The 25,570-nt window shown below is 39.9% G+C and overlaps 1 protein-coding gene across 1 annotated transcript; it reads right to left on the reverse strand.

Moving 5' to 3' along the window:
* Positions 1-1,340: 1,340 nt before the first annotated feature.
* Positions 1,341-19,810, reverse strand: LOC126153037 (charged multivesicular body protein 2b). The gene is made up of 5 exons (XM_049916046.1): positions 19,645-19,810; positions 19,345-19,436; positions 14,575-14,691; positions 3,605-3,785; positions 1,341-1,716 (listed from the first exon to the last, which is right to left on the reverse strand). Exons 1-5 carry the CDS (start codon positions 19,679-19,681, stop codon positions 1,502-1,504), a joined length of 642 nt encoding a protein of 213 aa, XP_049772003.1. The 5' UTR covers positions 19,682-19,810; the 3' UTR covers positions 1,341-1,501.
* Positions 19,811-25,570: the final 5,760 nt, after the last annotated feature.

Below are 25,570 nucleotides of genomic sequence, written 5' to 3' on the forward strand. Positions count from 1 at the left end.
AAGTCCTATTTTCCATAAATGTGATGTAATTAACATAATTCTAGATTTCATTATGTGCAAAAAGGAACCATTAATTTGAACAGCATTTAGTACTGGTATTCACTTCTATGGAAGTTTTATTGATTACCCAAAAATTCTGTGACATGTAGAGGAGATATAGACAGTTAACTGGCAATGTCTAGAGCGCAAAATAGATGCCTGAATGATTAAATGTCTGTAGTATGACTTACATGGGACTTTATTACAGCCAACATGTAACAGACTTTATTGGTGACTAAAAACCCAACTTACGTTAAAGTAAAATAAAATAAATTCGCGCATGTCATAAAGTAGCTGCTGAAGTATATCCAGTTCATTAGGGTCTTGAAGATATGTCCACTGCAAAGTTGAAATAAAAGTATAGATTGAGGTTGATTCTATTGTAGAAATTTATTAGTAGCGCACTTAAAATTAAAAAAAGATTTCTAAGGTAAGGAAAAATATTATTAACTCCTCTAAAAAGTTAGTTCAAAGATAGTAATTTGAAATAATAATAAAAATAGTGCATATTTTATTTACTGGAACATTCAAGGAAAAGCATAAATATGAAAGTTGTAGATGAACAGATATGTCTGACTTTGCAGGTAAAGAGATCTCTGCCCTTTTGATAGAAATTGAGAATAATAATAAATGGATGGTGAAGGGCAAAAAATCAATAGCAACTACTCTGTGTGTAAATCATAATGTAAATACAGAGCAAACATGACATGGTCACCTACAGATGGATACACATTAGAATAATATGAGGAGAGAGTTGTTTGTTTTCAGTCCTTACATTTGATATTGGAAAGTGAATACGGTACCATACCATCTTGGTATGTAAATTTCTGACTAATCTTTCCCCACATGAACTAGGCTTCAAATGCATACCGAGTTGTGAATGCGGCAGCGATACGGACTGAACGAAAGGGTAAGTGAAGTTTCCTATCCGCTGTGAATCTGTGTAACCTATAATTACATCAGGTTACCTGCCATTAGGAGCGCAAGTGCACCCAGCAACTGTCGTATGATTTACAAATGACTATCTCAGTTTAAGGATCTGTGGCTTTTTGCTAAATATGAAAAAGTAAGATGATAAAAAAAAGTGAGGAAAGAGAAAAATATTACAAAAGTAAAAGCACTTCTGAACTCTGAGCCCATACGGATACAGGAGCATCTTGGAAGTATGTAGGTGGATGGAGTGAGTCAGGGAGTAACCACCCTTGTGTTCAAGAAGTGCTTTTTTTTTTTCAATAATGAACAAACAATTACTTTACAGGTCCTTAAAAACTAAACCACAAAAAATTCTTTATTAAAAAATTAAATAATTAAATTTATTGCAAAACTTCTGTGATATTTACATTCATTTACAAAACTGTCAGACTCACAAACATAACAATCAGACATGCAAAATGGCTGGGACGGCAACATATTAGAAAGCTGTACACAAGCAGAAGCACAAATATTCACAACTTCTTGCATGTTAGGATCTTAATTTTGCAAGCTGCTCTTCAATTTCTTCATCCGTAGGCAACGTTGATTTTGAGCTCTCCCCAACTTTTCCACGGATTGCTGATGGGGCTTGTGCCATTTTTCCAGATATTTCAATGCCAATCTCATCCAAAACCTTATTCACAACCTGTTCACTTTCTTCTTCATCTCCAGATTCATCCAACATGTCATCCAAGGTATCATTAACTAGAAAAATAAAAATAATTAGAAAATGTTGCACATGTAGCCTATATATGTCATCAAGGCAGCCTTTAATTTGCAGAATAAAAATATACATAAAACACAAGGGTTTAATATGTTTGCTTCCAGAAAAGGCACCCTAAACTTGGTAAAATGGTAAAACACTCTGTTTTAATTAATTTCTACATGGAAGAGCTGGACAAAATACAGGAGCACCTTACTACCAGAACTTGCTTTCCAACTTCCCTGTAACACACTGACAGTCTTCCCCCTCCCCTTCCACCTCCCCCCCCCCCCCCCACCACCCATTTTTCCCTTCAATCTGCCTTGGCAGATGGACTTAAACAACGTCCAGTTAGTCACAAGATGACAACCCAAAGGAAAATAACATCTTTAATTTCAAAAGTTGACGTAAAGACCACAAAAGAGTTAATAAACACCCCTCTAATACTTTCATTTAAGGATGTTTTAAGCATATGACAGAGTTGCAGTTGGTCAGCACCACATGGTTTCCTAATGTTTCTAAACTGCTGCACCAATGGAGTTTGCAAATCCTGCAAGAAATGTTGTCTTATATTCCTGTTTTTATTACATATATGAAGACCACCCTGTAACCCTGAAATAATGGGAGAGTCTCTGTGGAATCATTGCTAAATTTACCAGAACCTCAGCAAAAAAACTTGTCTTCTTTGACCAGCTATGCTATCAACACACCTACTATCCATTAGCACTGGATAAACAATGCCACACCAACAGCCTTACCACAGTGGTAACACCAGTTCCTGTAGGATAACAAAAGTTAAGTGCTGTCGGGCCAGTCTGCCAAGTGCTGCTGGCAAGCATGATGTACTCAACCCTTGTGAGGCAAACTGAGGAGTTACTTGACTGAAAAGTTGCGGCTCCGGTCTCATAAACTGACATACGGCTGGGAGAGCAGTGTGCTGACCACTTGCCCTCCATATCCACATCCAGTGACACCTGCGGACTGAGAATGACACATCAGCCTTCATGGCCTGTTTGGGTGGAGTTTAGTTTAGTTTTAAACAATGCCATGGTTATGACGTCATGGAACTGGAACCCCTGAAGTTGTGGGAAGGTTTTGGGTCATGATGTACGCATTCTTAATGGTTTCAAATATATTAGAGACACAGAGGGAAGACAAAGACTTTCAGTGGGAAAATAAATACCACATCACAATGCACAAAGTGTTAAAATGAAACAGACTACTGTTTCTTTTATCACCAACCACTAAACATTGCAGTACCCAGCATCGGCATGATGGGAGCACTGAGGGATGTGATTACAGTTAGTCTGAAGTAGAACAACAAGCAACAAGATTTTTCTTCAGCAATTGATTGATCATAATACAATCTCACAAAGCAGAAAGTATTTAAAGAAGACAGAGGCCAATGATGTGTATCACATACTACTACAAACTATTTGGTAACAGCAGTTTAAGCTAACCTCTAATGTTCAAATGTAGTTAACCTGTATCCAGCATTATGTATTCCATACTGTTGGGACACATGGAACAAAATGCGAACAATTTCAAAAACTTTCATTTTCAATGCTTAAAATCAGTTTTCACATTTTTTTTTATTTTTTTTTTTTACATCTCTCATTAGCTCTCTAAAAGTATTTCCCCATTGGCTACGCAAAACTGGTGTGTTTCCAACATGTGTACATGTTACTCTTTAATGTTGCCTTGCAGTACATGGTTTTGTATTCATGTTGTTTCCTTCAGTTACCACTGCTGGCCAGAAAAAGAACACCAGAAAAGTGATAGAATAATTCTTAAATTCTGAGCAACGTCCTCCATCTTAAATGCTCAGCTGAACTGAAACATTAATAAAAATGCTGTTCTTGAAATATGCAAGTTAACATTTATACTTACTCATTTCTTCAGTCATTTCCATCTTCATAGATGCTTGGCCAAAGGCCTTCATATCCGCAGCCACCTGTTCTGGTTTCATTAACTGGTTGGCAGCACCCATGGTTTTTGCTGTTTTACTCATTGCATCTGCAAGAGCAACATTTGCTCCCATAGCTTTGTTCTGTATACCAATGCTCTGTATCTGTAAAGACCACAAAAATTTGTTGATTACACAAGTCTTCATTAGAAGAATGACAGTCAAGTCGTTTGTCACGTATATTAATTACAGTACTCCTGAAAATAATTTGATGCTACTGATACGAGGAAACTAACATTTCCCTATATAAGACAGCAAATTAATTTCTTTTTGGGGGCAGCACACTTTTTGGTGAAGTTTTTTTAAAGGTAAAATACTTCCCTATTTGGATTTCCAGCACGGATTATTCAAGGACATATAATTAAAAATTGCCTTTCTATGGGGGAGTTGGACCCCTTAATTGTGATACTAAGCTACGGAAACCTAAATGAAGTTAAATACAATGAAGTGTGGTACTAGGAATATTGTGTGGTGTCACTGCCAGACACCACACTTGCTAGGTGGTAGACTTTAAATTGGCCGCGGTCCGTTAGTATACGTCGGACCCGCGTGTCGCCACTATCAGTGATTGCAGACCGAGCGCCGCCACATGGCAGGTCTAGTCTAGAGAGACTCCCTAGCACTCACCCAGTTGTACAGCCGACTTTGCTAGCGATCGTTCACTGTCTACATATACTCTCATTTGCAAAGATGACAGTTTAGCATAGCCTTCAGCTATGTCATTTGCTATGACCTAGCAAGGCGCCATATTAAGTTACTATAAGTACCAGGTACCCGTGGTCTACGGGTAGTGTCTTTGATTCATAATCAAAATGTCTTCGGTCCCGGGTTCAATCCCCGCCACTGCCTAAATTTTGATAAATAATCAGCATTGGCGGCCGAAGACTTCCGGCATAAGAAGTCAGCCTCATTCTGCCAACGGCCTTGTCAAAGAGGGTGGATAGAGGTTCAGGGCACTCTCTTGTCCTAGGGGTGGGAAACTGCCCCTAAAGGCGGAAGAATCAGCAATGATCAACGACATGAGGATGCAGAAGGCAATGGAAACCACTGCATTAAAGACACGTAATGTGTATCCACAGAACATGTGGCCTGTATTTGAAGAAGTGTCATGATGATCTCTCCATTGGCAAAAGATTCTGGAATAGTCCCCCATTCGGATCTCCGGGAGGGGACTGCCAAGGGGGAGGTTACCATGAGAAAAAGATTGAATAATCAACTAAAGGATAACATTCTACGAGTCGGGGCGTGGAATGTCAGAAGCTTGAACGTAGTAGGGAAACTAGAAAATCTGAAAAGGGAAATGCTAAGGCTCAATCTAGATATAGTAGGGGTCAGTGAAGTGAAGTGGATGGAAACCGAAAACGGAAACCAGCAGCAATGGGAACGAAAGTCATAAAATTGGAGAAACTAAAAGCAGAAGGAAGGCTTAAAAATTCACTACAGAAGGGGGTTGGTTGTCCCAAAAAAAAACTTCAAATGACTGACGTCATTTCACTGGCACGAATGAACTCTAGAACGCGATCGGCCGATCGCGTGTCATCTGCTAAAATTGACGATATATCAGGCGACAGCTGTAGACGGGCGCGTAACGGAGTAAAATAGGGGCACTCAATTAAAAGGTGTCTTACCGTCCACAACTGAGAGCAGTGGGGACAGAGTGGGGGAGGATCGCCGCTTAAAAGATGTCGATGGCTAAAAAGACAGTGCCCTGTCCGGAGCCTAGTTAAAATTACCTCCTCCCGACGACGCGTTCGGGAGGAAGAGGTCCAAGCACAAGGAAGAGTTTTCACGTCCCGCAATTTATTTTGGGGAAGTGTCGACCAGTGCGCGTGCCATAAATGAACAACACGACGACATAAAACGCTCCGTAGATCGGCGACGGGAATCGATGGAATAGCCGGCCGAAGAAGAGAGACTGCAGCCTTGGCTGCAATATCGCCCGCCTCATTTCCGCAGATACCAACGTGTCCCGGGAGCCAGAGGAACGCCACCGAGACGCCCCCCAGGTGGAGCAAGCGCAGACAGTCCTGAATCCGGTGGACCAGAGGGTGCACAGGGTAAAGAACTTGGAGACTGAGGAGAGAGCTGAGAGAATCGGAGCAGATAACGTACTGTATCCGCTGATGGCGGCGGATGTAGTGGACAGCCTGGAGAACAGCGTAAAGCTCCGCAGTATAGACCGAACACTGGTCGGGAAGCCGAAAGTGATTTGGGGTGTCGCCAACAACATAGGCACTCCCTACACCTAACGATGTTTTCGAGCCATCGGTGTAAATAAATGTGGCTTCCGTCATTTGTGCACATAGAGCAGCAAATGCCCGACGATAAACAAGTGAAGGGGTACCATCCTTGGGAAATCGACAAATGTCACGAAGCAGGCAGATCCGGGGACGGAGCCAAGGCGGTGCTGTGCCCCAAGTTGTCAAGAAGGTTTTAGGAAAGCGGAAGGAAAGAGAATGGAGCAGTTGACGGAAGCGGACTCCCGGTGGTAGTAGGGAGGAGGGGCGGTCTGCATACCCTACATCAAAGGAGGCGTCGAAAAATATGTCATGGGCTGGATTAGCAGGCATGGAAGACAGATGGCTGGCATAACGGCTCAGAATGACTGCTCGCCGATTGGACAGCGGAGGTACAGCAGTCTCAGCATAAAGGCTTTCCACAGGGCTGGTGTAAAAAGCTCCAGACACTAAACGTAATCCACGGTGGTGGATAGAGTCGAGACGCCGAAGAATAGACGGCCGAGCAGAGGAGTAGACTATGCTTCCATAGTCCAATTTCGAGCGCACTAAGGCGCGATAGAGGCGGAGAAGGACCACTCGGTCCGCTCCCCAGGAGGTACCATTCAGGACACGGAGGGTGTTGAGGGATCGCAGACAGCGAGCCGAAAGATACGAAATGTGGGAGGACCAGCATAGTTTTCTGTCAAACATAAGACCCAAGAATTTAGCGACGTCTGAAAACGGAAGGTTGACAGGTCCTAGATGTAAGAAGGGTGGAAGAAACTCCTTACGTCGCCAAAAATTAACACAAATGGTCTTACTGGGAGAAAACCGGAAGCCGGTTTCGATGCTCCAAGAGTGGAGGCGATCGAGACATCCCTGAAGACATCGTTCAAGAAGGCTGGTCCGTTGAGAGCTGTAGTAGATCGCAAAATCGTCCACAAAGAGGGAGCCCGAGACATCAGGAAGGAGACAATCCGTAACTGGATTGATGGCAATGGCAAACAGTACAACACTCAGCACGGAGCCCTGGGGTACCCCGATTTCTTGGGAGAAAGTACGGGAGAGAGTAGTGTTCACCCGCACTCTAAATGTGCGCTCTGCCATAAATTCGCGAAGAAAAAGGGGCAGCCGACCTCGAAAGCCCCAAGAGAACAGTGTGTGGAGGATGCCTGTCCTCCAACAGGTATCGTATGCTCTCTCCAGATCAAAAAATATTGCTACTGTTTAGCGTTTCCGGAGAAAATTGTTCATGATATAAGTGGAGAGAGCAACAAGATGGTCAACTGCAGAACGATGCTTTCGGAATCCGCATTGGGCAGGTGTTAAAAGACTGTGGGATTCCAGCCACCAAGCTAAACGGTAATTCACCATACGCTCCAAAACCTTACAGACACTACTCGTGAGAGAAATGGGGCGATAGCTAGAGGGGAGATGTTTGTCCTTTCCAGGTTTCGGAACAGGAACGACGACAGCTTCCCGCCATCGTCGGGGAAAAGTACTGTCGGTCCAAATTCGATTATAAAGGCGAAGGAGGTAACGCAGACTATGGGTTGATAAATGCAGCAACATTTGGATGTGGATACCATCCGGTCCTGGGGCGGAGGAGCGAGAAGAAGAGAGTGCATGTTGGAGTTCCCGCATAGAGAAAACAGTATTGTAGCTTTCGCGATTTGGAGAGGAGAAAGCAAGAGGTCGCGCTTCCGCTGCACGTTTCTTCAGGAGAAACGCTGGCGGGTAATTGGAAGAGCTCGAAATCTCAGCAAAGTGCTGACCCAATGAGTTAGAAATTGCGACGGGGTCCACTAATGTATCATGCGCAACAGTGAGCTCAGAGACCGGGGAGAAACTAGGCGCACCTGAGAACCGTTGAAGCCGACTCCAAACTTCCGAGGAGGGAGTGAAGGTGTTAAATGAGCTAATAAAGAATTTCCAGCTTGCCTCCTTGCTATCGCGGATGACGCGACGGCATCGCACACGGAGCTGCTTATAGCGGATGCAGTTGGCCAAAGTAGGATGGTGACGGAAAATGCGAAGAGCACGTCGCCGCTCACGTATTGCGTCACGGCATGCCTCGTTCCACCAAGGAACTGGGGGGCGCCGGGGCAATTCGTAGGTGCGTGGTATTGAACGTTCCGCAGCTGTAAGGATAACGTCGGTAATATGTGTGACCTCATCGTCGACGCTGGGAAAGCGACGGTCATCGAATGTCGCTAGAGACGAAAAAAAGTGTCCAATCGGCTTGGGCAAACTTCCAGCGTCGCGGGCGCATATATGGCAGTTGAGGCTGCAGTCTAAGGACACATGGAAAGTGGTCACTCGAGTGTGTATCATCAAGGGCGAACCATTCGAAGCGCCGAGCTAGCGGAATAGTACCAACCGCAAGGTCCAAATGAGATAAATTTGTCGTGGAGGCAGACAAAAATGTGGGGACCCCAGTGTTGAGGCAAACTAGATCCCCTTGGTGGAAGACGTCTAGCAATAGGGAGCCACGTGGACAAGGATGTGGAGATCCCCAAAGCGGGTGGTGGGCATTGAAGTCCCCAACCAGCAAATAGGGGGGTGGAAGCTGACCAAGAAGATGAAGGAGATCAGCTCGTGCCATTGGTGTGGACGATGGAATGTATACAGTACAAAGAGAGAACATGTATCCAAAGAGGGAAAGGCAGACGGCGACAGCTTGGAAGGAACTGTTTAAGGGGATTGGGTGATAATGGAGAGTATCATGGAGAAGAATCATGAGTCCTCCATGGGCGGGAGTGCCTTCAACAGAGGGGAGGTCATATCGGACGGACTGAAAATGAGGGAGAACAAAGCGGTCATGGGGACGCAGCTTTGTTTCCTGAAGACGGAAGATGACCGGCGAGTAGGATCGTAAGAGGATCGACAATTCATCCCGATTGGCTCGAATGCCACTGATATTCCAGTGGATAATGGACATAGGGTGAACAGAAAATGAAGGAATGTGACCAAGGGTGCTGTCAACTCAACGACTGCTCAGAGCTTGCGACCGACAGCATGGAGTGGCATTCAGCCGAAGGCAGAAGATCCTATCCATAGGTTGGTCAGGAGCAGCTCCAGCCACCAGCGATCGGCCGGTTGAGCGGCCACCAGCAGTGTGCCTCGGCGACACAGAAGACGGCCGAGGGCGATTTCCGCCAGGTGGTGCTGTAGATGGGACACGCCTTGGCGGAGAAGGAGAGGAACTGGGTTTCTTTGTAGCCTTCTTGGAAGTATGATGTTTAGATGAAGGAGGAACCGATGGTTGTGAAGTTGCGGTACGTAAAAACTCTTCACGAGTATGCTCTTTTTTCGAAGACTTGGTGTCTGACTTTTGGGCTCGAGATTAGCAGAACCCGACGAAGGGTGAACCATAGAGTGGGCAGGCAAAAGTGGTGAGGTTGAACAGGCGATCTTTGCGCTGGCCGATCTGACGACCGTGGCACTAAAGGTGAGGTCGCAAGTCTGCGTGGCCGCCTCCTTTGTTGGCCGAGGAGAAGCAAGGACAGTGCTGTATTTTCCTGTCTGAGGCACGGTGGGCTGTCGACTGGCGAATAATTTTCGAGCAGCAAAGGTCGACACCCTTTCCTTCACTCTTATTTCCTGGATGAGCTTTTCGTCCTTAAAAACGGGGCAATCTCGAGAGGAAGCAGCGTGGTCACCCATACAGTTGATGCAGTGAGGGGATGGAGGTGGACAAGCACCCTCATGGGCATCCGTGCCACATGTAACACATTTGGCCGGATTGGAACAGGACTGGCTGGTGCGTATGATAGAGAAAGTGTATGAGGATACTGAAAGGGTAATGCAGTATGTAAAGGGGGACGAAAATCTAATAGTCATGGGCGACTGGAATGCAGTTGTAGGGGAAGGAGTAGAAGAAAAGGTTACAGGAGAATGTAGGCTTGGGACAAGGAATGAAAGAGGAGAAAGACTAATTGAGTTCTGTAACAAGTTTCAGCTAGTAATAGCGAATACACTGTTCAAGAATCACAAGAGGAGGAGGTATACTTGGAAAAGGCCGGGAGATACAGGAAGATTTCAATTAGATTACATCATGGTCATACAGATTCTGAAATCAGATACTGGATTGTAAGGCGTACCCAGGAGCAGATATAGACTCAGATCACAATATAGTAGTGATGAATAGTAGGCTGAAGTTCAAGAAATTAGTCAGGAAGAATCAATACGCAAAGAAGTGGGATACGGAAGTACTAAGAAATGACGAGATACGTTTGAAGTTCTCTAACGCTATAGATACAGCAATAAGGAATATCGCAGTAGGCAGTACAGTTGAAGAGGAATGGACATCTCTAAAAAGGGCCATCACACAAGTTGGGAAGGAAAACATAGGTGCAAAGAAGGTAGATGCGAAGAAACCATGGGTAACAGAAGAAATACTTCAGTTGATTGATGAAAGGAGGAAGTACAAACATGTTCCAGGAAAATCAGGAATACAGAAATACAAGTCGCTGAGGAATGAAATAAATAGGAAGTGCGGGGAAGCTAAGACGAAATGGCTGCAGGAAAAATGTGAAGACATCGAAAAAGATACGATTGTCGGAAGGACAGTCTCAGCATACAGGAAAGTCAAAACAACCTTTGGTGACATTAAAAGCAACGGTGGTAACATTAAGAGTGCAACGGGAATTCCACTGTTAAATGCAGAGGAGAGAGCAGATAGGTGGAAAGAATACATTGAAAGCCTCTATGAGGGTTAAGATTTGTCTAATGTGATAGAAGAAGAAACAGGAGTCGATTTAGAAGAGATAGGGGATCCAGTATTAGAATCGGAATTTAAAAGGGCTTTGGAGGACTTACGGTCAAATAAGGCAGAAGGGATAGATAACATTCCATCAGAATTTCTAAAATAATTGGGGGAACAAAACTACTATTCACGTTGGTGTGTAGAATATATGAGTCTGGCGATATACCATCTGACTTTCGGAAAAGCATCATCCACACAATTCCGAAGACGGTAAGAGCTGACAAGTGCGAGAATTATCGCACAATCAGCTTAACAGCTCATGCATCGAAGCAGCTTACAAGAATAATATACAGAAGAATGGAAAAGAAAATTGAGAATGCGCTAGGTGACGATAAATTTGGCTTTAGGAAAAGTAAAGGGACGAGAGAGGCAATTCTGACGTTACGGCTAATAATGGAAGCAAGGCTAAAGAAAAATCAAGACACTTTCATAGGATTTGTCGACCTGGAAAAAGCATTCGACAATATAAAATGGTGCAAGCTGTTCGAGATTCTGAAAAAAGTAGGGGTAAGCTATAGGGAGAGACGGGTCATATACAATATGTACAACAACCAAGAGGGAATAATAAGAGTGGATGATCAAGAACGAAGTGCTCGTATTAAGAAGGGTGTAAGACAAGGCTGTAGCCTTCTTCAATCTGTACATCGAGGTAGCAATGATGGAAATAAAAGAAAGGTTCAAGAGTGGAATTAAAATACAAGGTGAAAGGATATCAATGATACGATTCGCTGATGACATTGCTATCCTGAGTGAAAGTGAAGAAGAATTAAATGATCTGCTGAACGGAATGAGCAGTCTAATGAGTACACAGTATGATTTGAGACTAAATTGGAGAAAGACGAAGGTAATGAGAAGTAGTAGAAATGAGAACAGCGAGAAACTTAACATCAGGATTGATGGTCATGAAGTCAATGAAGTTAAGGAATTCTGCTACCTAGGCAGTAAAATAACCCATGACGGACGGAGCAAGGAGGACATCAAAAGCAGACTCGCTATTGCAAAAAAGGCATTTCTGGCCAAGAGAAGTCTACTAATATCAAATACCGGCCTTAATTTGAGGAAGAAATTCTGAGGATCTACGTCTGGAGTACAGTATTGTATGGTAGTGAAACATGGACGGTGGGAAAACTGTAACAGAAGAGAATCGAAGCATTTGAGATGTGGTGCTATAGACAAATGTTGAAAATTAGGTGGACTGATAAGGCAAGGAATGAGGAGGGTCTACGCAGAATCGGAGAGGAAAGGAATATGTGGAAAACACTGATAAGGAGAAGGGACATGATGATAGGACATCTGCTAAGACATGAGGGAATGACTTCCATGGTACTAGAGGGAGCTGTAGAGGGCAAAAACTGTAGAGGAAGACAGAGATTGGAATACGTCAAGCAAATAATTGAGGACGTAGGTTGCAAGTGCTACTCTGAGATGAAGAGGTTAGCACAGGAACACAAGAAAGGAATTCGTGGCGGGCCGCATCAAACCAGTCAGTAGACTGATGAAAAAAAAAAGGGTACTATCTTCAAGAATGTATTCTGAACAGATAATATTGTGAATCATGTACCGTCAAGAGTGACGTTCATCATTAATGGATTAAAGTTAAGTATCAAACTAATTACGTCCGCTTTCTGAATTCTCATTCCTTGTCATGTTCCAGACCTCACGTCAGTATAGTTCTTCCCTCCTCACACCAGTCTGCGTGAGCTAAAATGCGTGCATTTCGGCCTCCACTCGTAGCACAGTGTTGGCTCTTCTGCTAACACAAAATATTGTGATTTCTAGTCAGATGAGCAAAGTTTCATCAACACAAAATCAAATAGGGGCAATCCAAGAGATGTAGGTGAATTACTACTGGCAGCACAGTGAAGATGTTTCATAGTCAGATACACACAAAGCCATGATCACCACATTAGTACAAGTACACACACCTTACTTTACAGATGAAAAATGAGGAAAAGGAGGAGGAGAATATGACGACAATTATGATGATGATTAAAAAATTATTCAATATGTTAAGGCTCACAAAAATTTTACCTTGAAGAGGAAGTGGAATTTGATAGAGACAAAAGGCAAGAAAAGAAAGTGTAAGACTGTGGAATGGTGGAAAGGGGTGAGGGAGGGATCAGCCTAGTAGAATTTCAGAGAGAGCATAAGTTAATTTATGTTAACATGTGGTTTAAGAATTATGAAAGGAGGCTGTATACATGGAGACCTGGAGACACCAGAAGGCTTCAGACAGAATATATAATACAAAACCAGACGGGAATGCGGACTTTCACCTTTATTTGTTATGATATGCAGACTAATGATGAAGAAATTTCAAGAAGATTGGAACTTAAAGAGATAGAACTTGGAGAAGCTGAAACAACTGGAATGACAGAAGGAAGATTACATTTTAATGCCCCAACAACAGCATAGTCATTACAGGCGGAGCATAAGCTCGGATTATGAAAGGATAGGGAAGGAAATCTTCCCCTCTTCAAAGGAGCCATCTTGACATTTGCCTGGAATAATTTAGGAAAATCACAGAAAATCTAAATCCTCATGGCTGGATGGGTATTTGAACCATCATTCTACAGAATTTGAGTTCAGTGAGCTAACCACTGCACCATGCTGCTCGGTAACTTTTAATGCTGGGCCTTGAAGAGATTAACTTTTTGACAATTCATTTACACAACTGGCAGCAGCTGTTTCAATTTAACCTCAAATCACAAATTAAGTGTTTATTAAATACCCCAGTTATTTTAGACTTACAGTAATTAAATATTCTTTTCCAAATCTACACTTCATGCTGGTAAATTTGATAACCTAGTTGTCCATTTCCCACTCATCATTTGGCTGTGAAAATTTGGACAAAACTCATTGCGTAGTTTATAGATAGTCTCTGACCAAAAAGAACATCAATAACAGAAGAATAGGGGCAATAAAATGCAGCTGAATGAAGCAAGATGATATATGAATCAGATGGTAAAATTGTACTCCAATTAAAAATACTTTGTTATTCACATTTCAGCAAGCTGTGTGGTAGGAGCCAGCCGGAATTCAATCTCAGTTCTTTCTGACGTGCCAAATGATAGCAGTGCTCCATATTCTGCAAGTATGTGCAGCATCTTGTGTAGTGTGACTAGCTGCATGCTGGTAACATTGTTCCCTGCCATTGCATTCTGTTAGACACAAAGTGATTTTAATCGGAATATACATGCTAAAAGTAGAGGATGAATTTGGTATTTGGGAGGAATAATAATTGATAATGGCAAAAATAAAGAGAATAGAAATTGCAGAGTGGAAGTAGCAAGAAATTTTTTTCTGAGAACAGAAATATATTGACATAAAAAATAAACAGCTGTGTTAGAAAGTATTTTTTACTTTATTTGTGAATGAAATCTGGGCGATAAGTAGTACATAAGAGAAGAGAATAGAAGCTTCTGAAATGTGGTGTCATAGAAATATGCTGCAGCTTGGATGGGCAAATCTAATACCTAATGAAGTGATAAATCAAGGAGATAAACTTGACAAAAAGAAGGCATACATTGACAGAACTTAGCCACAGGCACTAAAAAATTAGCTAATTTTGCAACAGCTGGAGGTATGGGGAGTACAACTTTTTGAGAGAAATCAAGGCATGAACACAGCAACCAAGTTCAAAGAGATGTCTGCTGCAGTAGTTATGCTGATATTAAGATACTTGCACAGGATAAACAAACCAAGAGAGCTGCATCAAACTAGTCTTCAGACTAAAGACAAAGATGACAACAAGATGTAGCCTCTTTTTTAATTCTTAGAAATACTGCACTTAAAAGAATTCTATATATTCAGTTCCCAACATATTTTTCAGGAATTCAACAGACATTTCTGTGAGACTATATGAATTTAATTATAATTTAGGAAAAATTAGCATAACAGCACATACCTTACTATTTGCTGCGTATGTCCTATTTTTCTGCTTTCGTAGCTGAATCAACTGTTTCGCCAGCAACTTACATCCCTCATTGTTTCCTTCTCTGGCCATTTTTTTAATTTCCATTTCCTGTGGCAAAAAGTCTTTATTAAAAACATAGCTTCAAGTGCTTGCTGCCATATTTGTTGCAACACAAGCTCTTCCAAGCCCATAAATTGATGGTAGTGAGTTACAGACTCTCTCTCTCTCTCTAGGTAATTTATTCCAATCTAAGTAAATGATATTGTTGTTGATTTTTGGAGAAGGAGACCAGACAGCGAGGTCATCGGTCTCATTGGATTTGGGAAGGGCAGGGAAGGAAGTCGGCCGTGCCCTTTCAAAGAAACCATCCCTGCATTTGCCTGGAGCGATTTAGGGAAATCACAGAAAACCTAAATCAGGATGGCCGGACACGGGATTGAACTGTCGTCCTCCTGAATGAGTCCAGTGTGAATCTAAGTAAATGGGATGCACCATTACTTTATGGTAGAACATAATATAGACCTTAGGGGATGACAGGATGCTATCCACTTTATTTCACTATTTGTTATGTCACATTTATTCTTTGTATAAGCAATGGCATCATGCTTGATTCTGAGGTGCATATTTGCACAATAAATTTGCAGCTTGTTAACATATGTATACTTACATGATCTGATATTACATTAAAGCATAGAAATGCAGGTTGAAATCAATGTGGGGCAGAGATAAGTTAAGACATATGAATATCAAAAAGTGATTAGTCAGCCATACTTGCACGTGAGCAACAAATCTACTCATGTGACTGGTAACATTAATTGACTATATTATGATCAGGGAGTGGTACAGCCCAACAAGAACACAATATTTAACGCACTTCTGTTTTATAGCTTAACATCTTATCTTTTAAGTATATAAATGTCAAACTGCAAATTTGTTGTACATGCTTCTATTAGCATATTACATTTTTCTTAATACCTTGTGTTATGGCTTTGCAAATGCTTGAAAATGATACAGAAACTGTAACTGCAATAGTATAATAAAACAGTTGAAGCTAAAAGTGAACACAACATCATTTAACAAATTTATAAAGTATGAAATGAAATAAATTCTGGCATGGGCCACAACTGGGCATTGAAATTAATTCAAAGGCTAAAAGTGAAAATTTGTGCCATACTGGGGCTCAAAACAGCATTTCCACTTTATGCAAGCAGTCGCCTTAACTGCTTTGGCCACCAGAGCACACTTTCCGTCCAACCCTACTACGGTGGACAGCGGGTGTTACGTAAGAAGTGTCCTACAAGTTGGGAATTTGGATCGGGCAGAAATCGAGTGGTTACGTGACCACTTGTGTAAAGTGGAAAATTCGTGTTCAAGTCCCAGTCTGGCAAAAATTTTCACTTGTTGCTACTGAATTAATTTCAATGCCCAATCACACTGATGTCAGAAAATATTTCATTTCATCATGCGTATGTACAGTTGCGGAATCAAGTATGGTGTCCAAAAGAGCAGACACCACACATACATAAATTTATATGAGCTTTGACTCAGCACTACAAGAAATTAATGACCAAAAGATGACTTGCAGAGCACAAATGTAGAGGCAGCTGTAGCTATAGCTGGACAGTAAGTTATTATCAGCTGCAAATATGGAGATTCTTCATCTGTCGGCATCTCGCAGTTTTCCCACATGCTGTCACACCAAAACAGGTGAACTGTTCTATGTTCCGATGCCAGTGATGCCCTTTGCCTGTTACAGCTTGATCTAACATCCCATTCTACTTTTACTTTGAATTTAGTATTTCCACTGTCGTTCTTGTCAAAGAATGGAATATTAATAACCTACAATTTTATTTGAATCAAGAGATAGAATTAATCATTTCTGAACATGCTCTCAGTAACCAGAAATCACCCTTTGGAATTTTTTGTGATCTCTCAAAGGCTTTTAATTGTGTAAATCATAGAATACTTCTAGATAAGCTCAAATACTGTGGTATGAATGGGTCAGCACTCAAATGGTTTAAATCATACCTAACTGGAAGAGTGCAGAAAGTTGAAATAAGCAGTTCACATTATATGCAAACAACTGGTGATTTCTCAAACTGGGGAACAATCGAGAATGGGGTGCCACAAGGTTCGGTCCTGGGTCCTCTGCTGTTCTTAATATATGTTAATGGCTTGCCATTTTATAATTACAAAGATGCAAAGCTGGTACTTTTAGCCAATGATACAAGTATAGCTATCACACCCAACAGACAAAAATTAACTAATGAAATTGTAAACGATGTTTTTCAGAAAATCATTAAGTGGTTTTCAGCAAATGGGCTCTCATTAAACTTTGAGAGAACACAGTATATACAGTTCCACACAGTAAATGGAATGACACCATTAATAAATATAGACTTCAATCAGAAATTGGTAGCCAGGTAGAATATTCAAAATTTCTAGGTGTATGCATTGATGAGGGGTTAAAAAACCACTGAAGATCTGCTGAAACGTTTGAGTTCAGCTACTTATGCTATTAGGGTCATATACATCTCAGTCAATTAGCTTACCACGCCTACTTTCATTCTCTGCTTTCATATGGCATCATATTCTGGGGTAACTCATCATTGAGTATAAGTGTGTTCATCGCACAACAACATGTAATCAGAATAATTGCTGGAGCTCATCCAAGATCATCCTGCAGACACTTATTTAAAGAGCTAAGGATCTTCACTGTAGACTCACAAAATTTGTTATTAACAATCCGAACAAATTCAAAAGTAATAACAGTGTATATGGCTACAACACTAGGAGAAAGGATGATCTTCACTACTCAAGATTAAATCTAACTTTGGCTCAGAAGTCTTTGGTCACTTACCTGATAGCATCAAAAGTCTGACAGATAGCCATATAGCATTTAAAAGGAAATTAAAAGAATTTCTGAATGGCAACTCTTTCTACTTATTAGATTAATTTTTGGATATAGTAAGTGGGTAATTTCTCCACCCCCACAAAAAAATAAATAAAATGTCATGTAATATTCTGTGTAATGTAATATCTTCTTGTATAGACACCTTTTATTAACCTGACACATTCCACATCATTACGAAGTGTCGTATTCATTATCTATTGAACAAGTACTAATCTAATCTGAGCATTATTTAGGTTAACTTGGATTGTGTATTCTGGATCCAGAGAATGAAATTCTCCTGCATGCAGCAATTCATTATTATGAGATAATGGTATTGTACTCACTTTTCAATGTAATTACTTCTTAACAGTTTTTTTTTTTTTTTGCTGACAATAATTTCAGCTGAACTGTGGTGCACACAATCTCAATACACAGACTAAAACTTTGATGTAGATGATGCCTCCTACTCTAGTGTTCAGAGCAGAGCATGTATTCTACTGCATAGGTATTCAACACACATCCATCTAACAAAGTAAAAAATTGTAAATACCAACCAATTCAAATGAAAGACTTTTGTCAGAAGTCAATCTTTCTAAAATTTATCCGACTATCAAGATTCAAGTATTGACAAGTTCTATGAACTACAAGGATGTAGCAGATTTCATTGTAAAGCTGGATGAAAAGCGAAAGAGAAATATTTGACACTACTCATTGGCTTTGATGAGGGACGTAGGAACAAAGTTGTAAACAACATAGTGACTGTAACAAAATATCAGTGACAATTTTGTCGAAATAGGTTAAGCTACAGACCAGTCTGTTGCTACGGCCTGGTTTTTTGCTTTTACATTTGTTGGCTACACCAACAACCAAACTGAAAATACGCAGAAAAAGCTATTAACATCACATCACTGAGCAAAACCAATCACTAGCATCAATTGTGCCTCTTTAGCCATGAAAAATAGTAATGCCTGTCAATATGGCTCTGTATTTGCAGGCACAGGTAACAATTTTCTTAGCAACATATCACTGTAATCAAGTAAATAATATACCAACATAAGACAAACCTCATCTTTTAGGTATAAGGTGGAAGATAACATTTTTTTTCAAAGTATCGACTTCCCTTCCTACTTCATTCAAGTTTTCCACTTTCCTGAAGGCTCTCGATCATGGTGTGATCTATCGAACATTATGACTGAATGATTTATAAATGAAAAAGACTTGTTAGTTTAAAACTTTAGGTAACGTTTCCATATTCAATTTTGAAATTAATGAAGACATTTGCACAATATGAAGCCCCACATTAATAATTTTCTGGAAACATTAAAAATCTTTAAAGCAGAAGCTTACAGGAAGCACAACACTAGATTTTTGGAGTGTAAGAACTTGAACTGAAAGTAACTTCCAACTTGTTTACATCCATTCTTAGTGCCCAGAATGATTAGTATGTGTATGCTTTTATTTCATACTTTATGAGACAATGATATTTATACCAAGAAATAGAACAAAGTGCACCCACTGTTAAATAAGGATGGATGAAAGAATCATTCCTGGACTTATTGAAGAAACCGCCCCAGTACTTAGCTGAAGTGATTTTGGTAATTCATAGAAAACCTAAATCAGAAGGGTCAGATTAACTTTTCCTCTAGAATACAAGGCAAATGTCTTAACCAATGCTCCACGTAGTGCCTTCCAGTATTCATAGCACACTAGTTAATATGATAGATGGGGTCTAGTGCCAAACTGTACAAATATAATTCACAATGTGATTTTCATGCTGAAAGTTTTTCTTGCAGCCAATTGTAACTCAACTGTAAATAAGCACAGGCGCAGCAGATAAAACAATAACACTAACATGTATAGACACTCACAAGCTTCTTCTCTTCTCTTTCAAGTTGTCTTCTTTCTCTCTCAACATCTCGGCCAACTTTTCTAAGTGCCCTGTCATTCTCGCGTTGTTGCTCTGTGAAAAAAGAAACACAATGCTTCAGACACATCAAACCGCCGGATACAATCAATTCTGCCGCTGTCCAGTTAAGCAGAAATACTACACAAAATATTTACTCTATTGACATGATTTAAAATTTTATTTTTATAGCCAGTAAACTTTCCCGATCAGCACTATGCGATCGAAGCATTGAATCCAACGTTAAGTGTTTGATCTTACATACCTTTGACAGTTGGTTTACTTCCAAAAAAATTAAACATTTTTTTTTTTTATTGACCGACGTGACTTGTTATGCGTTCAAGGTTGATCATGTGCACGTTATTCGGCGCGTCACTTGTCACTGAATCATTATGTTTATTTCCATTCGGCCAGAGATACTTAAAATAGTCGACGAACCATGGAGGTAAGTACCTCCATGGATAAAACAGCCAAGCGGCCCAGAGTACTACATCATACGAAAAACGAGGGCCTGCCCAAGTAACATAAAAGCCAAACGATAAGAATATAAAAACTCTTTATAGTTGCTACATATGACTTCCGTTCGTTCTGATCACAGAAACTTCGATTACCTAATCTGCTGACATGTCTACAGTTATAACAAAGAATATTTCTTTTAGCACATTTATAACACAGCACATTTATTTATTGTAACTTTTAACGTTTCTACATACTATCAATGTCTTCAATAAACTGATATATTGCTAGAATTTTATTATGATACTCAGAAGCTTTATAACTTAATATTTTGTGATATTAGTTGTACTTTTCGTTCCAATAGATCTGCAGTGAGGAAATCCTCTGAGATGAGGAACATGTCAGAAAACAGGAATACACAATACATATTTACAAAATAAGACCAGTTATACAAATGTACTTGCCAGTGACCCCAGTGAAACAGCCCTTGTGGATATGGAATCGGTAAAAAAAAACTGTGTATTGCTCAATAATGACCAAGTTTCTGAACCAAAGTAAGTGATTTTAAATCTTTGTGCAAAATATTTTTATTTCTAGAACTGATTTCATGAACTGAGCTGTTGGTTTGGGAAAAAAAGGATTTTCTAATGACAAATTACATTAAGGAAAAAGAAATGTACTGGGAAGTAGTAGTTCCTTACCCATCCCACTGAGGGATTTTCTTGAGTTCACACTATAACTAATTCGTATGGCATGTTTTTAGGCTTTGAAAACTTTCGCTCACCTTGATGAGTTACCCCAGGAAATAATCCTGTATGACATTATGGAATGGAAGTAAGCATAGAAGGCTAGCTTTTTTATTTTTATACCACCAATGTCTAACAACATTTGCATGGCAGATAGAGTTTTTGTTAGGTGTGTCAACAGTTCTGTGGTATACTCCCACAAGATATATTTATTATCAAGCTGTAATCCCAAGAATTTATCACTGCAAACTTCTTCTATCGGCTTGTTGTCCTATTTTAGGCCTATAATGGCAGGAAACATTTTACTAGTTCTGAACTGCATAAAGTATATGTTTTCAAGTTTTAGTCTCAGAGGGGTGGCTAGGAACCATTTATTAACATGCATGAAACTTTCGTTAGCCAATCTTTCTAAGGCTACACTTGATTTACTATTTACTGTAATGTTTGTATCATCCGCAAACAAAACAAATACAGCTTCTGGTAATGTTACTGATGAAAGGTAAATGAAATACGATAGAAAAAGTAAGGGCCCTTTGATTGGACCTTGGGGGACATCACATGTTATTGGTTCCCAGTTGGATGATGCCTGACAGCTTTATACAAGTCTCTTTCCTATTGACGCCCTTTGTTTTCTGATGTAGATTTGGAATTTGAGCCATTTTTCATCATTTCCTGTTACACCATAATATTCTAATTTACTTAAAAGTTTACTGTGATTTACACAAATGCCTTTGGCAGATCGCAAAATATGCCAGTTACCTGTAATTTATTGTCTAAAGAATTAAGTACATTCTCAATGTAAGTGTAGATAGCCTTCTCAATATAGGAACCCTTTAGATGTTCGAATTGAGATTTGGATAATATTTTATTTGTGGTCAGATGCCTAAAAAGACGTCTGCATATTATCTTTTCTAAATTTTTTGAGACAGCAGACAAAAGTGAAATTGGACAGAATTTTTATAGTATTTCTTCATCTCGTTTCTTGTTCCAAGGCTTAATTTCAGCATATTTCAACCATTCAGGAATGACAAAAGTCTGGTTAGACAAATAACTTAAGATGTCACTAAACTCAGAGGAACACTGTTCCATTAAATTTGTTGATATATTGCCCACCTGCTTAGCTGAGTGGTTACATGTTTGCCTACCATGCAGCAGACCCGGGTTTGATTCCCAGCTGGATTGGAGATTTCCTCCACTCATGGACTGGGTGTTGCGTTGTACTCATCATTTCATCATCCCCAGCACGCAAGTCCCCCAATGTGGCATTGACTGTAATAAGACTCACACCTGGTGCCCAAACTTCCCCAGATGGGGCCTCCTGGCAGGCAACGCCATATGACCATTTCATATATATATATATATATATATATATATATATATATATATAATCATAGTGTCTAGAACTTTTTGATTTTAAGGATTATATGGTAGACATTTCTTCTACTGGTGTTGTAATGGTCATATGCATGTTAACCCTTTGTTGCCTGACGGTACTTAAAAGTACCAGTAAGTTTTGACTCTCATTATTTTCTCGTGGTGCAGTTTCGTGATCTGAGAGCCTGTCGGTACGTAACAGTAACTCTGCTCTACTGTTTCATAGATGTTATTGTGCAATACATAGACCTCTCTGGCGGTCAGAGCTTGAACTTGTTTTTCGCGCGCTGCTGTGAAAACAGAAGATTGTTATGTGCTTGTTTCCATGGTGTTGCCTGAATTTGTGCGCAATTTATTGAAACTTCCGTTGAGTTTTCCATTGTACGTACTTATCTTCTTTGTTTTTTCATAATAGTTTGAAGCATTACGTTACATGTGAATGAGATAAAGTGGAAAATATAAGGCGGACTTATTAGTACCGTCAGGTTGTGTCAACACTTCATTGTAGCAACAATTGCGTTACCTCTCACTAGTTGTTCTGTCCACTTTTTCTCACATAGAAATCGGTAAATACATTTGCCTGTGGAGCAATTAGAACAAACAGGAAAGGTTTGCCAGGCAATTTACCTAAAGAAAAATTTCTAAATCAAATCACAGAGAGTCATCTTTAGACCTAACAGTATTTCAATGGAAGGAAAATAAAGTAGTGTATTTTGCGTCAAACTTCCATGGCACTGAACAGAGCGTAGTGACAAGAAAACAGAAAGATGGAACTAGTATGACTATACCATGTCCAGTTATTGTATGTGATTACAATAAAAACATGGGTGGTGTGAATCATGCAGACAGATTACGTTCAACTTATGGTCTTGACAAGCGATCAAAGAAATGGTGGCACCGTCTCTTATGTGGAGCAATAGAAATTGCTTTTGTCAATGCTTACGTCATTTTCAGTGATCTCCCAAAGAGAAGGAAGGATAACTTTTCTGTTCCGAAGGATGTACGTCTTGGCAACAGAGGCAACCATTTTGTAGTGTTCAGTTGTAAAAGAGGACGATGCGAAATTTGTGCGAAAAATAAAATTCAGTCGAGAGCACATTCACAATGTGGTACATGTAAAGTGTATTTGTGCTGTAATGAGAGAAAGAACTGTTTCCTACAATTTCATGAGGTATCACTAAATATGTGATACGTATATACTGTCAAAAATGTATAACTAAGTTACTATGTATTGTGAAGTTGCTCTAGATTAAATCTATGTGAAATTTAAAAAAAATCAGAAATATCATATTTCTGTTAATTAATTTTCTAATGTTAAAATATTTAATATTTATGTGGAATAAAGTACAACTTATAAAAATTGGAGCATTTTTCTGCGCATGTTGTGATTCTGTCCATGGAGTCTGACAGTACTTGTGAGTACCAGGAGAGAAAAAAGTTGTGAAAAATAAAATAAAATTTTACAAAAAATCCTACCGTCATTTGAGGCCACAATAGCATAAATTCTGCAAAGAAAATGTTAAAAAGTACATTTTTTCTTATGTCAGGAAACAAAGGGTTAAGGTAGTTATTTGTAGTGTCTGGTCTGAGATATTCCATGGGAGCATCTACTGAACCTGACAACACCATCTTTCCAGTAACAGTTATGAAGTGCTTATTCAAAAGTTCAGCAACACTGCATACGTCTGATGCCCACATATCATTTACTCTTAATGCTATGTACTGCTCTTCATCTCTGGTTCTACCAGTCTCTTCCTTTACTATATCCCATATTGTATTTATTTTGTTATCTGATGTGGCTATCCTTTTCTGATAATTCTCAGCGTCTATGTCCATCTACCATTGTTCTCACCAATAAATCCCTCATTTGTCCCATTCCAACTTATGCCAACGTTTTCTGAATCTCACCACGTAAATGTTACAGATCCCTTGAAATACTAGAAACAAATGCGTTTTGCCTCACTTTTACATCTGCTGGTATTTCCCCACCTCATGACCTACTCCAACTAACTCATTTCCCTCAAATTGGTCTTTTCCCTTTGTGCCTGCAAGTCCCAGTACTCAATAATCTACCTACTAATCCAGGTACTCTGCTGTGCCTTCACACCCATATCACATCATACATACACCTTTGCACCTGCCTTCTGTTAACCTACTTGATGGAATTATTCTCGGCATAGATGCTTCCTACTAGCCATAGCCCACATATAGTGCTCCATCCCAGCCTTATCTGAGTACAACCTATCTGTGATAATATATCATACATTAATGAAATATTGTTACTGTCCACAGTCCATGAAGTCAACACAAATGACCAACTCAATACTGGCACCTCTTTGGAAACTAAGAGTATTCTTTTAAGTTAAGCACACAACTTCAGCACCAACATCTGCAAAAGGTACCGCTTTCTCTATTTTTTTTCGACAACCTCTAGCCATTTTCCTCTTTCCGCTGCTGTTTATCTCGTTGAAATGCTACAATAATATATCACTGAAATAAAACTGCACTCCACATACAAGCTGGTGTTCAATAAGTGAAATGTTGAAACATAATTAACTCCGGTCTTTGAACACAACTGTAACCTCGACAGATGCATCAGCTGCATTGTAGTTTTAATTATTTAATAAGTTTATTTAATTAGCTTTTATTACAATATAGTCTACTAGAAGTGAACAGTTGTTCAGCATACAGAAGTAGGTACTGCAGATTACGAACTGCCTTGATATCGATTTATATTGCACCTTAAAACAGTATCATTATAATTAAGTTTCCCAGTTTCTTTAATGATAAATGAGGAAAGGCACCCAGAAGTATCCAACTTAACTAATAGTCTCAATAATTTATACAAAAAACATGCTACTCTGAAATGGTAAGATTATGGAGAAAACCTGCACCATGGCTTACAGGTCACCACAAACACCTTATGAGTGCCACAGGTGTAACACACAGGATATACAAATGGCATTTGACCTCCCATAATCATCTCATCTACAAGCAACTACATAACCAAATTAGTCAGTCTGTGAGGAATGCAAAGCTCAGGTATGCCCATTCACTAAATGAAGACTTTCATAGACTTGCTGACCTGTGAAAAAACTTATGAGGTCATGGAATGGCTAAACGCAAATCTGCAGCTGAACCTATAGATCCTATTGAAGATCTAAACGAGTATTCTGCCATGCCAATAACTTTACTCGACCAGTGAAGAAGGGCACAAAACATCGACTCCCTTAAAGTATCAGTGGTTGGTACAAACTAAAAAAAAAAATTTCTACAGCCAGTAAGCCCTAAGACGGTATAGAAGCCAATTGCGCGAATTCGTTTGGTGGCTGCAGGGCAAGATAATACAACAATGCAAATTATCAGACTTCTTGTCGGTCCTATACTACCCAAATTAATGGACATTTTTAACCATTCCCTGACCTTCATCATCTTTCCAGTAGCTTGGAAGCAGGAACTTATAAAACCTTTACCCAAGAAGGAATCTGTCAAATTGCCCTCCGACCACAGGCCCATTTGCATTCTACCAGGATTACCCAAGGCTTTAGGATACATAGTTCACGAACAGTTTACTAATTATTTATCAGCAAATAATCTTTTAGATGAATACTAGTC

The sequence above is a fragment of the Schistocerca cancellata genome, chromosome 1 (assembly GCF_023864275.1).
Source record: "Schistocerca cancellata isolate TAMUIC-IGC-003103 chromosome 1, iqSchCanc2.1, whole genome shotgun sequence".
NCBI lineage: Eukaryota > Metazoa > Arthropoda > Insecta > Orthoptera > Acrididae > Schistocerca > Schistocerca cancellata.